The sequence below is a fragment of the Eucyclogobius newberryi genome, unplaced genomic scaffold (genome assembly GCF_026437365.1).
Source record: "Eucyclogobius newberryi isolate DKJ021-1_F unplaced genomic scaffold, fEucNew1.0.hap1 SCAF_20, whole genome shotgun sequence".
Classification (NCBI taxonomy): Eukaryota; Metazoa; Chordata; class Actinopteri; order Gobiiformes; family Gobiidae; genus Eucyclogobius; species Eucyclogobius newberryi.
Genome location: NW_027315835.1, coordinates 18,353,984 through 18,366,854, shown reverse-complemented (window position 1 = coordinate 18,366,854; position 12,871 = coordinate 18,353,984). Strand labels below are relative to the sequence as shown.

Sequence of the window (12,871 nt, the reverse complement as noted above, 5' to 3'; positions counted from 1 at the left end):
AGTCTTATCATCTGATCAATGGCTCAGTCCTGCAGCGCCTGGAGAGAAGCCTGTAAGGACGCTGTTATTCAGGACGCATAGTAATATCACTCCATTATTTACTTTTGCCAACACTATTTTGACCAATATACTGGCTGGTTTGTAAGAAAACGCAATTTATTATTTATACAGTAAAGAATAGACCAAGATCATTGACCATACCGTTGTTTCCCTCTGGAGTTTAGGAAAATGTGCATCATAACTCATGTGAAATGATTGCAAAACTGTACAAAATACGATCAAAACAAGTTCAAATGTATCAATCCCTCTGCAACCATTTACCCAGACTTGCGTTTCTGTAACTCATTTCGCTGTGTGAGGAGGAATTGCATAAGAGCTGTACTCAGACTGCTTAATAACTCTTTAATATACACTGCAAATCTGCCAAAGCCGGAGTAAGTCAACGCGAATTAGCCTTAAAGGCAAATATACACGGGAAATTTAGGATCCATTTATCTATCAAATGAGTCCAAAAATGTTGCTACAGACCTATACTGAAAGAACACATAAACAGCTTTTTCTTGTTTTTACATCTTGACATAACATGTAGTTGTAAAATTAATGATCTATTCAATGTTATCGGACTTTTCCAGACTTTTGGCAGCCGCACTTCTTCAGATGCACTTTCCTTCTCTATTAATATCTTGCTCTCGCTCACATCCACAACCCCGACAGGTGGCTGGACTGGCGGGTGACCAAGCTGAGGTAAAAGGTGAAAGGTCATCCGCACACCTGCACCTGTCATAGTGCAGAATGACACACCACTGCAGCTGGGGCCACTCAAGACGTCACGGATTCAGCCGACGAGATAAGCCACACAATTACTCATTATCCAACAAAGATGTCTACACTGGGATGTATGACCAGTTTAAATCTGTTATTTAATCTTCAAAACAAATGCAAATGTAGGACAATATTAAAATGTACATCGAATGTCTCTTGAACAAGGTATTTCTACACTAAAATTAACCAATAAAGTGAATAAATGCGGTTTGGTTATTCATAGAAGAAAGCAAAAAAGATAAGGAAAGATTTTAGATATGTATTGACAAACATAATCAACAGTTTGGGGAATCCAATATTCCCATTAAAGGTTGGGATACATATCAAAAAAGGAAAATCTTACAATTGTTGGCTTGGAGATATGCAATCTATCTATAGCTATATCTATATCTATAATTAAAATGATTTCAAAAAGATACAAACATGATTTGCAATCTCCAAAACAAGAATATAATGTGATATTTCTGCCCTGTGTGGCAAAATGTATGGTCTATTCACATTTCAACCACAACTAATAGATTTACAGGCATATTTTAGCATATTCCTGATTAATTGTTGAACATAGTCTGAATATTGTCATCAAAATACCACCCTAAATATCTAAATATTCATTTTTGTCAACATTAATCACAACATGTGCCTTTATAATGCCTTCAAATGTCAACCATTTTAGAATTAGCAATACTTTCAAATATGACCACCTCTAGTAGAAACATTGTTAATTCACGTAGTGTAGTATTGTTAATTCACGTAGTGTAGTAGTATGTACAATGTGTTTGGTCAGCCATTCAATTCTAACGCTGCCTGTCCTGCGATATCAACCCTTTCTAGAGCTCTTGGAGACATTTAGGAACTCTTCCTCACACTGAGGTGGAGTGGTCTTAAAGTCCCCACATTAGACTGGCTGACACGTAGCCACCCACCCCACTGTTTTATTAGCGGTTGTCCTAGAGCCGCCTAACCCTTCACCCTCGCTCCTTTTGTCAGTGTCTCTTTCCAGTGTTTTGGACAAACTAAGCAAGCAGCTCGTCTGCGCTGTTTGGCTTTATGGACAAGGCAGAGTTCGAGGGGGAAAGAGAAGGAGTTGCACAATACTGCTGGCCGCGCGAATGATTTATTGGCCGCAGAGAAATGCAGTGAAAAGACAAGAGATACAAGCGATTGGCAGAATGAGTGAAGGTAAAAGGGATGGGAAAAGAGAGTGGCCACTGGTTTAGCCAAAGCCTCCCCGGGAACGCTTTTATTCTGGTTATGAATGGTTGGAAATCGTTAAAAAGATCAGGGAAAAATGAAAGAAGATGCAAAAAAAAAAAATGCCACAGACCGACGCTCTTGGACAGTCTTTTGGCTTGGTCCACTTGACAATCTCCAGAAAAAAGAAATAAAAGCGATATGTTATGAGAACCCATTACCCCTTTAATTTGCGTCTTGTTTCTATGGAGGTGCTGATGGAGGCGGTGGCCTGTGTTAAATGATCCTGTCCACAATGTCATGGAGCAGTGACCAACCATTAAGACGGAACTCAAGGATTTCTTTGGGCTACGCGTGTGAGGAGAAGTTGATTTTGTTCTCATTGGGTTGAATAAGCAGCCGATTATTCTTAAAAAATCAAATAGAGATGGCCATTGTATTTGTGTATGCGAAGGCGAAATCAATGCGGTTTTTGTCTTTTGAATATAATACGTGTAATTTGAGGGCTATTATTTTCAGACTCATTAAGTGATTTGGCCGCGTCCACAATAATAACCTTGGAACTGGTGAGAAGTTCTGGAAAGCGGGTAGGGGAAGCGGGTCTTACATCTGATCCCACAATTTGATTTAGTTTGAACTGAGTGGGAATTGCTTGTCTTGGGTCACGGCCAGTGCGGGTCCGGTGTACTCTTAAAACAGCATGGATTTGGAGAAAACATTTTTTTTTTTTTTAAATGGCGAGAATAACAGTGGCTGGTGGGGTTTCGTTTTTAGAGTGCAGCTTTGGTTCAGTGCCACTTGCGGTTGTGTACGCTCTGACTAAATACACAGCTATTTAAACGAGTGGGAAAGATAACGTTTTTCCATCACGTCCGGGAAAAGACTTGTGTGCTGAATGGTTGAAGAATCCAGAGGTAGGCGGATGAAAGATCAACAGAATTGCTTTAAACGTAAACTAAAGGATTGAGAGCTTGCGTCGCTTAGTAATGCTAATGGTCACGTTGACTTGGAAAGCGGAAGGAAAGTGCCTGGCAAAGAGCAAGAGTTATACGAAAAAACCCAGTAGGATGTTGCGAATGTGAACCGTTCCCAGTCTAATCCATGTCAAAGTAATAATTAAGAGTTTAGCGTGTGGTAGCATGTGTCAATCTCGGTAGCTAAAGCCGGGTCACCGAGTATAGACCGGAGCGGGCCAAGTTTACATTCCAGGGTATCAGTTGCTTCTTGAACCAGGGGGAAGGAGGGTCTGGGGTCAAGAACGCTCTCACGCACTGTATCTCTGTGGCCGAGCCTCTCCCTGAGCAAACCCGACCAGTTTTCATTTGCATACACCTTTGCTTGTTTTCACTGTCGCGAGCAAACTTTGGACTCTGCCGTGTGGACTGGAGTGCAGCTTTTCTATAAGTATACCTAATTTAAAGGGGCGCGGTGCTTAGCCTCCACTTACTCCATACGCTCACACTGCCCGGAGGCACCAACACAGCTCTCGGCCCCAGTCATGCGTAGCCTAAAACAGGTCGACAAAAGAACAAGAATGACTTAAATATGACACAAAAATAAACCACCATTTCATCCTCCGGAAAGCAAAAGCCCTCGATTTATGACATATTTTTTGAGGTTTTACAGACCAGGAAATTCAGGTCAGGGAGAGTAAAGGTTGAATTATTGATGGACATTTATCTTGATTGCCCCCAACTGCTTGGCTGCAACACAATGCTGTTTATATCACGGCATGACATTTTCAGAACTGAAGCGTAAACATCATGAGGATGGTGTTGTGAAATGATGAGACAATGGTCAAGCTCAACTAGGCAGAAAGAACAAATGCAGTTAAGACCTAGCTAAATAAACAAATTAGCTTTAATTTTGGTGCATTTATAGCAAAAACCTATGTTGGCATCTGCACAGAAAGTACTTTTAGGTCCTGCAAAGTCTAACAAACTGTGCAAATGAATCATAGAAGAGCCTGCGTCTGAATTGGTGTGACCTCAGCAGATTTACAAAGAAAAAATGTGGGCCTGCATCATATGACGGGGGTGTTAAGTGCGAGCGTCTGCTTATGTCAGTGGGAAAAGGTTACAATTAGGTCAGGCGCTGGAGGTAAGTGCTGTGTGGAGCCCAGTGCTTATTAGCGAGTGGGTGGTGAGCATTTCCACTCTTGTCACTAAAGCGGCTTCGGCGACTCCCTTCCACATGTCCTCCCAGCCAGGTGCTAATAGATTCTGGTATGTGCGTGTCAACAGCACTTAGCTTAATTAACTACTCAATCATACACATCTCATCTGAAAATAGGTCAGTCATTTTGTTACGACTTATCCAATACCTACTTATAGAACCGTTTTGTAAATATGCATGATCAAAATCCTCGAGATATGCAGTCATTTTCACTCATAAAAGCTTGTTTACTTGCACTGGCAGGAGGAAGTTTGTTGATGTAAACTATTTAACACTTGGCAAGGGGGACATCGTTTTCATGGTCATTCCATTTTGTTTGCACATATCTGCTGGATTTGATGGGCTTCACTATCTGACTGCAGCCCGTACACAAAAGAGTTAACAAGATACACGTGAAATCGGTAGCGGTAGTGAAAAGTAGAAAGTATACGCCATAAAAGGTGCATTATGTTCCTATGCATATCCGCCACCTGCTTGTCTCAATGAGGAGGTTACGCAGTATGGCATTAAACCAACATCTAAACTTAAATCCATCTCCATGGAGACATGCATGGTATTTTTGCAAGTCCCAATTCAATGGTCCACAAGTCTAAGTCCACTGCTTTGAGCTTCAAGTCTTTTCAAATCATTCTACCAAATTACAAATACAGCTCATATTTGTGTATAATTTTGGTGAACGGTTCTAAAAAATAAGTAAGTCACAAATAGAGAAGTGGAAGGGATATGTTCCAGTTAGTTCCTGTAAAATTAAACACTGAACGCACCGGTACACCTAACTATAAACTGTAAAGAAAAAAGTCTACAAGTCCAAGTCAAGTCCATTTTATCAAGTCACCCTCAAGTCATTAAAATATAGTGTCTCAAGTCTGACTCGAGTCCAAGTCAGGACTTACAAGTCCACATCTGTGGCGGACCCCTCACCACTAAACGTAGTGCACCTTTAAAACTGTTTAACCTAATGTAGGAACCAAATCTTAATTTGCTTCTCTTTTTTAACATAGCTGCATTAAACCAAGAAGCATTGAATTACAATGTAACCATTTCTCAGCCAGATTTAGAATTCAATCACACCCCCAGTTATATGTTGGATCTTTTATTACTCATTTACTCATATTTATCTGTGCAAACATTGTGAGAAATCAGACTACAAAATGAAAATGAAACACACTCTGTGTTATTCCTGCTTTTCTAGTTGCATAACACTCATAACTCTTTCATAAGCAATCAAAGATCTATTACATCAATGTATTATGTAATGAAGTGCCACCACAAATGTTCACCACTAAAATTGTGATGTAATTTGTACATGTATAGAGATGTTCCCTTTTTAAGCACCTGTCCCTGACCTGTCCTATGTGGCCCAGCCTCAGACTAAATGCCCTCAGTAACAGGGTCCTGTAAGGGTCCTGCAGAGCTCAGCACTAACAGTACAATAAAACATTTTGAACACTGCTGTTTTTCTCTCCAGCTGCTGCGTCACGTAGAGCTCCGTACTAGAGACCACCACAGCCCACTCACAACTCCACTACTTCCAGTACTTTCTGTCCCTATCCCGATCCCTCCAGTCGGGACAGACAGGGGCCAAGTCCTGTCCTGACTACGGGGAGTAACTCTGCCCCGTGTTTCTCATGCCATGGTCAACTGTCGGCGGACAAAGGAACAAAACATGTTGCCCTGGCAACGCTCCCCTGAAATAACTGTGCTGGGCTCCTCTGGGAGAATCCAGCTTGTACTTTCGCAAAGAGGGGACATGCTGAACTAATAGAAAACAGCAACCATTTGTTTGTCTTTTTGTCATTTAAAAACTAATCGGGCGAAGGTAAAATAGCAATGATTCCCGACACAGCAGTTTTCTTTAGAAAAACAAAGCTGAACACTGTTTTTGATTCTCAGGCTTATGTACCAAACACCTGTAATTTAAACATTACAGTTCTGAAATGCATTGGAATCTTAATGAAGTTATTATCATCTTATATTTCATTACGTGTTTAAAAATGTACTATTGACCAAATCTTAAAAATGCCAATACCCATCAGTGATTCTCCAGCCTTAGTACATTCTTCACATATTCTGCCTCTGTCCTTTTGCAGTGACAAGAATCTCCATCTTCAAAGCCACCAAGCCCCCCATGTAAATCTCACTGAACCACTCATGTTTGGTGTTCCCAGTAGGTGGGCATCCCTAAATCAATAGCTCAAAAGAACACAGTGATGTGTCCCAGGCCTTTAGCAGTGCCACATCCTGCAGGTTGGAACCGCACTCCATCTGGGTTTGGTTAGAGCCAAGACATAAGAGCCGTAAAAGTAGTGAGAGGAGAAACCAAGGGGGCACCGCCACCTCATCGAGCCCTAAACCGGCCCTCTCGACCCGCTTCAGATGTGGTCACAGACAGCATTATGCGGCAAAAGCTAGCAGCACTCAATTCTGACCCGATGTCACCAAAATAACAAATTCAGATTGCTCTTCCTTTGCCGACGTCTTACTCGGGTTGACGCAGACGCAACTGTTAAAAGGTGCAACCCATATAAGGAATTTACATAATGAACTGATTAAAACAGATTACGAAATTATTATTCCAAGCACATAGTGCTTGGAATAATAATTTCAAAAGCAGTTTTTTTTTTTTCAACACCAAGTAATTATTTGGATGAGCTCGGGCGGACAGGAAATGCTCTATGTTTAGTGGCACTTGATAGCTCCTCTGTCAGACCCTTGCAATTCTCCTTTTGATCCTCCATTCACAAACAAGATGAATAGATGTGGAGTGACACTCACAAGGATGAATGGGTTGGCACATCCGTGTTCTGCCTTTGTTGACTAAGAATTATAATCACTCAAGTGTCATTTTTACTGACGCCTGTAAACAAAAGTCTGCCGGGAGAGTTTAAACATACCATGAAAAAGAATAGAGCCAAAAGATAACATTCATTCAAGTAGAAGATGCACACGGGTTAGGGACGTCAAGATACTTACTTATATCAATAATGTTGAAATTGTTTAAATCGTAGAAATTCAAAATAGCAATAGCATTTCCATTCAATCTATAAATGTGAAGTGCTTTTCTATCTGTGGCCTAACCCATGAACTTTGAAAAATTGTGGAGTTTTCATCGTAACATATTGCCAACATTATCCCAACATATTGCCCAATAAAGCCAAGAACCGGGTGTGTCAATCATCACTAGTGCTAATTAAATCTATACTGTAATACTGCTTGGATGATATCGCAGATATTTTTCCCTCGGCTGTAATAAAAATAATTACTATCTCTGTTGGTACCGATCTAATCCAGCAGCGGGTCGTTTTTCCAGTTTTCTTCTCAGCAACAGGAAGTTTGAAGGGGACTCTTGCTCAACCAAAGCAAACACAGCTCATCACATGACTTAGAACATGATGGCATCGCTTCACTGGAGTTTACACTGCTGGGCTAATTTACTGCATTCTCCAATGACAGCAACAATCAAGTTAGAATCTATCATGGCATCTGTAGTGCTCTAGAAATCAGTATCGTGTTGAGGTCAAAGGACACATTATGCTTTTTCCACGATTTTACGTTTTCTTTGTTGTAATATTGATCTAAAACAGTCAGGCCACGCCCCTTCATAGCAGCATTTCAGTGTACCAAGCAGCTAAATTTATGTATGCGTTTTTATTGTTGGAAAATAGTTACACGTTTGAACCCTACATGTATGACCTGAAGTCTGAATTTTAAAAAGACTCACACGTAAGCACAGAGCAGTGGGCAGAGATAGGGGGTAGGTGAAAACTGATATTTTTTGTAAACCGAAGCCTCAAATGAAGTCGACTTTCATGTTTCACTCACCATCTCGTCTAAAGCGTAGCGTAAGACACCGTGCTCGTACAGGATGAAGAACCGCCGCTGCCATTTCTGTGATGGACAAAAGAAGAAAAGAGTCAGTCATATGAGTCGTATCAGTTATAGCTACAACAGTAAAAGCATGTATATTTTATTAAGGGTGAGGTCACGTGAAGGAAATGTGGAAATATTTATACAAGAGACATTGCAATTTCAACTAAGTGATGCCATTTTAGACGTACAAACACTAAAAGTTAGTACATTCTCAAGGGGATGTTGGAGAACACGGACTCAGCGCAGACTACACGATGAGGCTGTAAAGCTAGATGGACTGCATTTCATGCCTTACAACGGTCAATAAATCCTCCGTTTTCCTGTATATGTTCTTTGTAAAGGAAGACAACGAGCCCACACTATCATAATATAGTGAATTATGTTAGGAGCTCATCAAGCGCAAGGTCACATGTAAGACATATGTATCAACTCATCATTCTGCTGTTGTATATTGATTTTAGTGCAAATGATACGTTGACATCTCCCAGCTAATCTCTCGTCTCATTGGCTGGCTCGGGTCCACGCTAAATACACCTTTTAAGCTGTCATGTTACATTTCCTTCAATGGGGAGCACCACATCAAATATTAAAAGGTGCTTTGTAACCTTACAAACACATCAAGGTCTCCAAAGGTTGCCGATAAGCTTCGCAGACCATGAGAAAAGGCCTGTACATATCTGCCATTGCCGTAAACAGGTTTAGCGACTTGGAGCGGTTTTAATGTATAACCTGCTACACCAAAGTGTTGCTAAAATATGACTCATTTAACGTCGACAGCTATATTATTTATGTGTACTGGTCGGGCCTCGGCTCTGCGATGGAACCACTAACTACGCAACCGCAAACTGATTGGGAGAACGGGCCGCGCTCAAAAGTGATGATGTCGAAGCGGCTGCAGTCTGTTGACAGTGGTTGGGTTGAAGGATCCCGAGTTGCCCCCCCGCCCGCCCACTCGCCCCCCTCGCACACACACGCATACAAACGCACACATCCATATGGAAACCATCAGGGCGGCTGTGTGAACTGGGACCGTTCCTACACCTCCCCCACAGTCTCCCTTCGACTTTTTTTTTTTTTTTTTTTTGGGGATGCAACAGAACATTACAGTCAGGAAACAGATAAGTGGGAAGTGAGCAAGTGTCCTGTTATGTGGCACTGGGGGAGAGAGGAAATCGTCAAGTGGAAAATGGGGATTATCAGCTCAGAGAGATGCTCCTGCTGGCTCTGAACTGGTGAAATTGTCATATGAAAACTTCGCTCGATTCGTGACGTGGCTAAAATGAATGTTCGGTAACAAGGTGTCTTTTTGTGACTAACTTTTAAGTAAAAGCAAGAACTCGACTGTCAACATGAAACAAAAAGAATCAGAATTGCTGTTGGGAGTCTTAACACAAATATTGCAAGTTCAATCTCACTCACTTGGAGGGCTGTAAGTGCAGAATAAGGTTTTTTAAGCTTTATTTCATTTCAATGTTTGGGTTATGATGCCACTTGAAACTGTACACTGATATATACATTCAATAAAATAATAAGAGGAAGTTAAAAATGATGCTTTCTGCGCTTGGATCGAGCTGTGGACGGTGCACTAAGGGTCATTCCCCTCTCGCTCACACTTTTAACCCAAATCTTTATCTGCGCGTTTGACAGAATGTTCTTTTGCAGATAAATAACTGCACTTTATAGCTTGCTTACCCGTGATCTGTGCAATGGATTGTCAAAATTGGTTCCCTCTGGGGCGAGCAGCAGCCACCCTCCGTATATCGGCTTCGCCTGGCGGAGGAGTAAAGACAATTACAATGCGTTCAGTTGAACACCAAGTGGGACATAAACGCACCAATGGACAGTGCAATCATGCATTCATTATTATGTCACAAAAGATGGTGCGGTCTTCTTCCTGGTTGCGGCCAAGTGAAGCCATATCAAGTCGCCCCACACACAATAAGGACACAGTTTCAATCCAACAACTACACTGCGAGTCGTCTGCAGGCTACATTCCCCTGCAGCTGGCTCTGTTCCAGCACACCATGCTGCCACAGAACGAGAGGAAAGGCCAAAACACATGATTTTTCCCTCTGATCCTCGAAGTGGGTGGACTGGTGGGTGGAGGGGGCACCGAAAGGCAGAAGAAGCCAGCGAGGAAAAATAGCAAATGAGACAATCGAGTAAGGAAGTTGCAGCAGAGCGTTTGTGGTCACACATTTGCAATTGGAAGGAGAAACTTTTTTTGAAATACTTAAAAAATATACAAACTTGGACTGCAGCCATCGCGCGGTGTGATAGGAATTTCTTCTGCCTTACAATGCGCGCACAGGCATTCCGTCACGACATGGCCAATTACATGTTAACAAATCTTGCATAATTCACTTCCAGTCCGACGCTTTGACATTTAAAGCCACCTGGCACCTTCACACCCCACTACGAACAGCTGTGATTACACTCATAACCTCGCGCCACATAAAAAAAACATGCATAAAAGTCTAGAATGCCACAACTTACAAGGTATTTATCTCTGGAATGACTCTGTAAATGAGATGGCACAGGGGGGGAAAATGCATGTATAATAACAAAAGCAAAAAGTATCTGCACCTGATACATAAACTGATACATAAACTGAAAAGAAAAAGATGGATTAAGGTCACCATACATTTCAAATCAACACAGTTAATTCTCACGTGACCCGACTGCAGGGATGAATTGCCAGACCAACTCTTGACACTTCAAATCTGGGTCATTTTTTACCCTTTAAATGGTTTTACCTTTCAAAGCATTGGAGGATTTCTTTGTCGTGAAATCTGTTCATTCCAACATGCCCATTTTGATTTATTATGCGTCATTTAATAAAGGAATAAATACATGCAATAACAATCAAACTTCTCAGTGTTTAGAGGGTGTGAATTCTTGTTTGGGGGGGAAGGAAGTGATTTTATCTACTACAAAAGGTATAGTTGTGTCATTCTGTCCACTTTCTCAACAGCTTGGGTCATTCACACTGGTTTAACTGGTATCTGCAAGGTATTTCTGTGACAGGAGCAAGTGAGATGAAATGTGAACTGTTAACACAAATGGCACAAAGTCAATTGAATCAACATAAGCAGCTGATAAGAAGTGCTGGGAGGGAGGGTGGAGAGAGAGAGAGCTCTATATCCATGAAATAAGGTCAAGCCCAGAGGCAACAAAGCATGTCCAATTGACCCCAACCTCTGCATGATGGTCCACTGACAGAGGGCTGTTATTTATGAGGCTGTCCGACTTTGGGACGCAACAAGCCCAACTCCACATCCCACCGTGGGACACAATATTCACCTGGTTTAGGTCTTCATCGATGAGCAGATGGGACTCCCTGGGCTTGAAACAGTTCTGGCATTTACTTTTGTTAAAGATGTTTGCTTGAAATTTCCGACAAGCGTTTTCCTTCAAAGACATGGCTGGTTTCAAAATGAGTCACTTGTGTGAAAGAATGTTAGAAAGTCAGACTGTTCTATTTGCGTTGCCAAAATAGATCAAAAACCGGCTAAAACAAAACGGAAAAAAGCGTGGATTAAAAGCATCGCGCACATAACGTGGCTGTTACCTGTCACCTGAGGCTGTGGAGAACCTCGCCTTAAGTTATATCTATTATATTCATCTTGTGTCAGGGCACGCGTCCCGCAGCTCGCACTATCTGCTCAACTTGTGCGGCTCAGTCCCCGCCGCGGGTTGTTGTTTCCCCCCCCCCCCCGCTAAATGCGCCGTCCGAAGTGCGGTGGTCGCGTCCCAGGTGACATTCCGTGCCCGGAGTTTACTGCAAAGGTCCCGTCATCCTCCATGGGGCGGAGAGAGTCCACTCTGGCCTCTCTCGTCGTCTTTGACTATCTCACAAGTGATATCGTTGCATTCATCCCAGTTAAATGTCGCGTTCCTCCTCCGCTGTTTGACGCCGCAGCTCAAGGCCAAACGCCGCCGCCGTCCGAGTCTGAAAACGCCATGGACGCGGCTGTCATTCCGTTGAACCCATGGCTCGGGGTCGCGCTCGTCGTCCCGGGCCTCGCACTTGGCGCTGGTACGCAGTCTGCGGCTGATGTTTTCGCGAAAATCCAGGCTGGGACGAGGCTGGGACGCGCATCCAGTTGGCGGAGAGAGGGGGAGGTGTTCAGGGGGAAAGTGCAGAGCTGACGGAAAGCGCCAGCAGCCAATGAGGTGTGAGGATACGCCCACCGCTGAGGCCGTATCTCCGTCGGACCAATGGGAAGCTTCCAAACAGACCGCTCCGGGCCAAGCTTGGTGGGCTTTAAAGACCACGCCCCCCCTCGCGCTCCCTCCTCGAGGAAACTTTTGGTGCAGAAGTGTCATGTGACATCCTCACGTTTGTTTTGATCACCGTTTGTAAAGTTTCAATGGGATTTATTCATGTGAAAAGAATCTCTATGATAGATCAGAGGCGGGTCCGTTACATTTACTAGAGTAACTTTTTGAAGACATTGAACTTGTCTGAGGAGTTTTCTGACGTCGTACTTTTTCTTGTACTTGAGTGATATTTTAGTTTGAAGTAACAATACTCTTACTTGAGTTAACGTTTTGATTACTCTTATGTCACACTGTGAGTAAGTCTATTGTGACAAAAGCTGTATGTTGACATTATTAAATGTCAAACTTAGCTTCAGAAACAATTTGTTTTTTGTATTTTTTGTGTTTATTCTTATGAAATATCAGCATCTGTTCAAGTAGTTTCTCCAGTAGCTAAGTATTTATTTGATTTAATTATTTTTAATTTTACTTGAGTAAGATTATTTAAAAGTTTAATATTACTCTAACTTAATTACATGCTTTGGCTCCA

The 12,871-nt window shown here is 42.2% G+C and overlaps 1 protein-coding gene across 6 annotated transcripts in view; it reads right to left on the bottom strand.

The window, feature by feature from the left end:
- The window catches only part of LOC140368734 (uncharacterized), a 37,804-nt gene extending 26,065 nt beyond the window's left edge, over window positions 1–11,739 (bottom strand). For 3 of the 6 annotated variants that reach the window (XM_072455782.1, XM_072455783.1, XM_072455781.1), the window contains exons 1-3: window positions 11,362–11,739; window positions 9,751–9,828; window positions 8,011–8,076 (exon numbers count right to left, since the gene is read on the bottom strand). In XM_072455782.1, coding sequence (XP_072311883.1) covers window positions 8,011–8,076; window positions 9,751–9,828; window positions 11,362–11,481 — 264 coding nt within the window. In that variant the 5' untranslated portion in view covers window positions 11,482–11,739. The remainder of the gene's footprint in view (window positions 1–8,010; window positions 8,077–9,750; window positions 9,829–11,361) is intronic. The other 3 variants (XM_072455784.1, XM_072455786.1, XM_072455785.1) reach the window with 1 other exon arrangement.
- Between the last annotated feature and the right edge of the window lie 1,132 nt (window positions 11,740–12,871).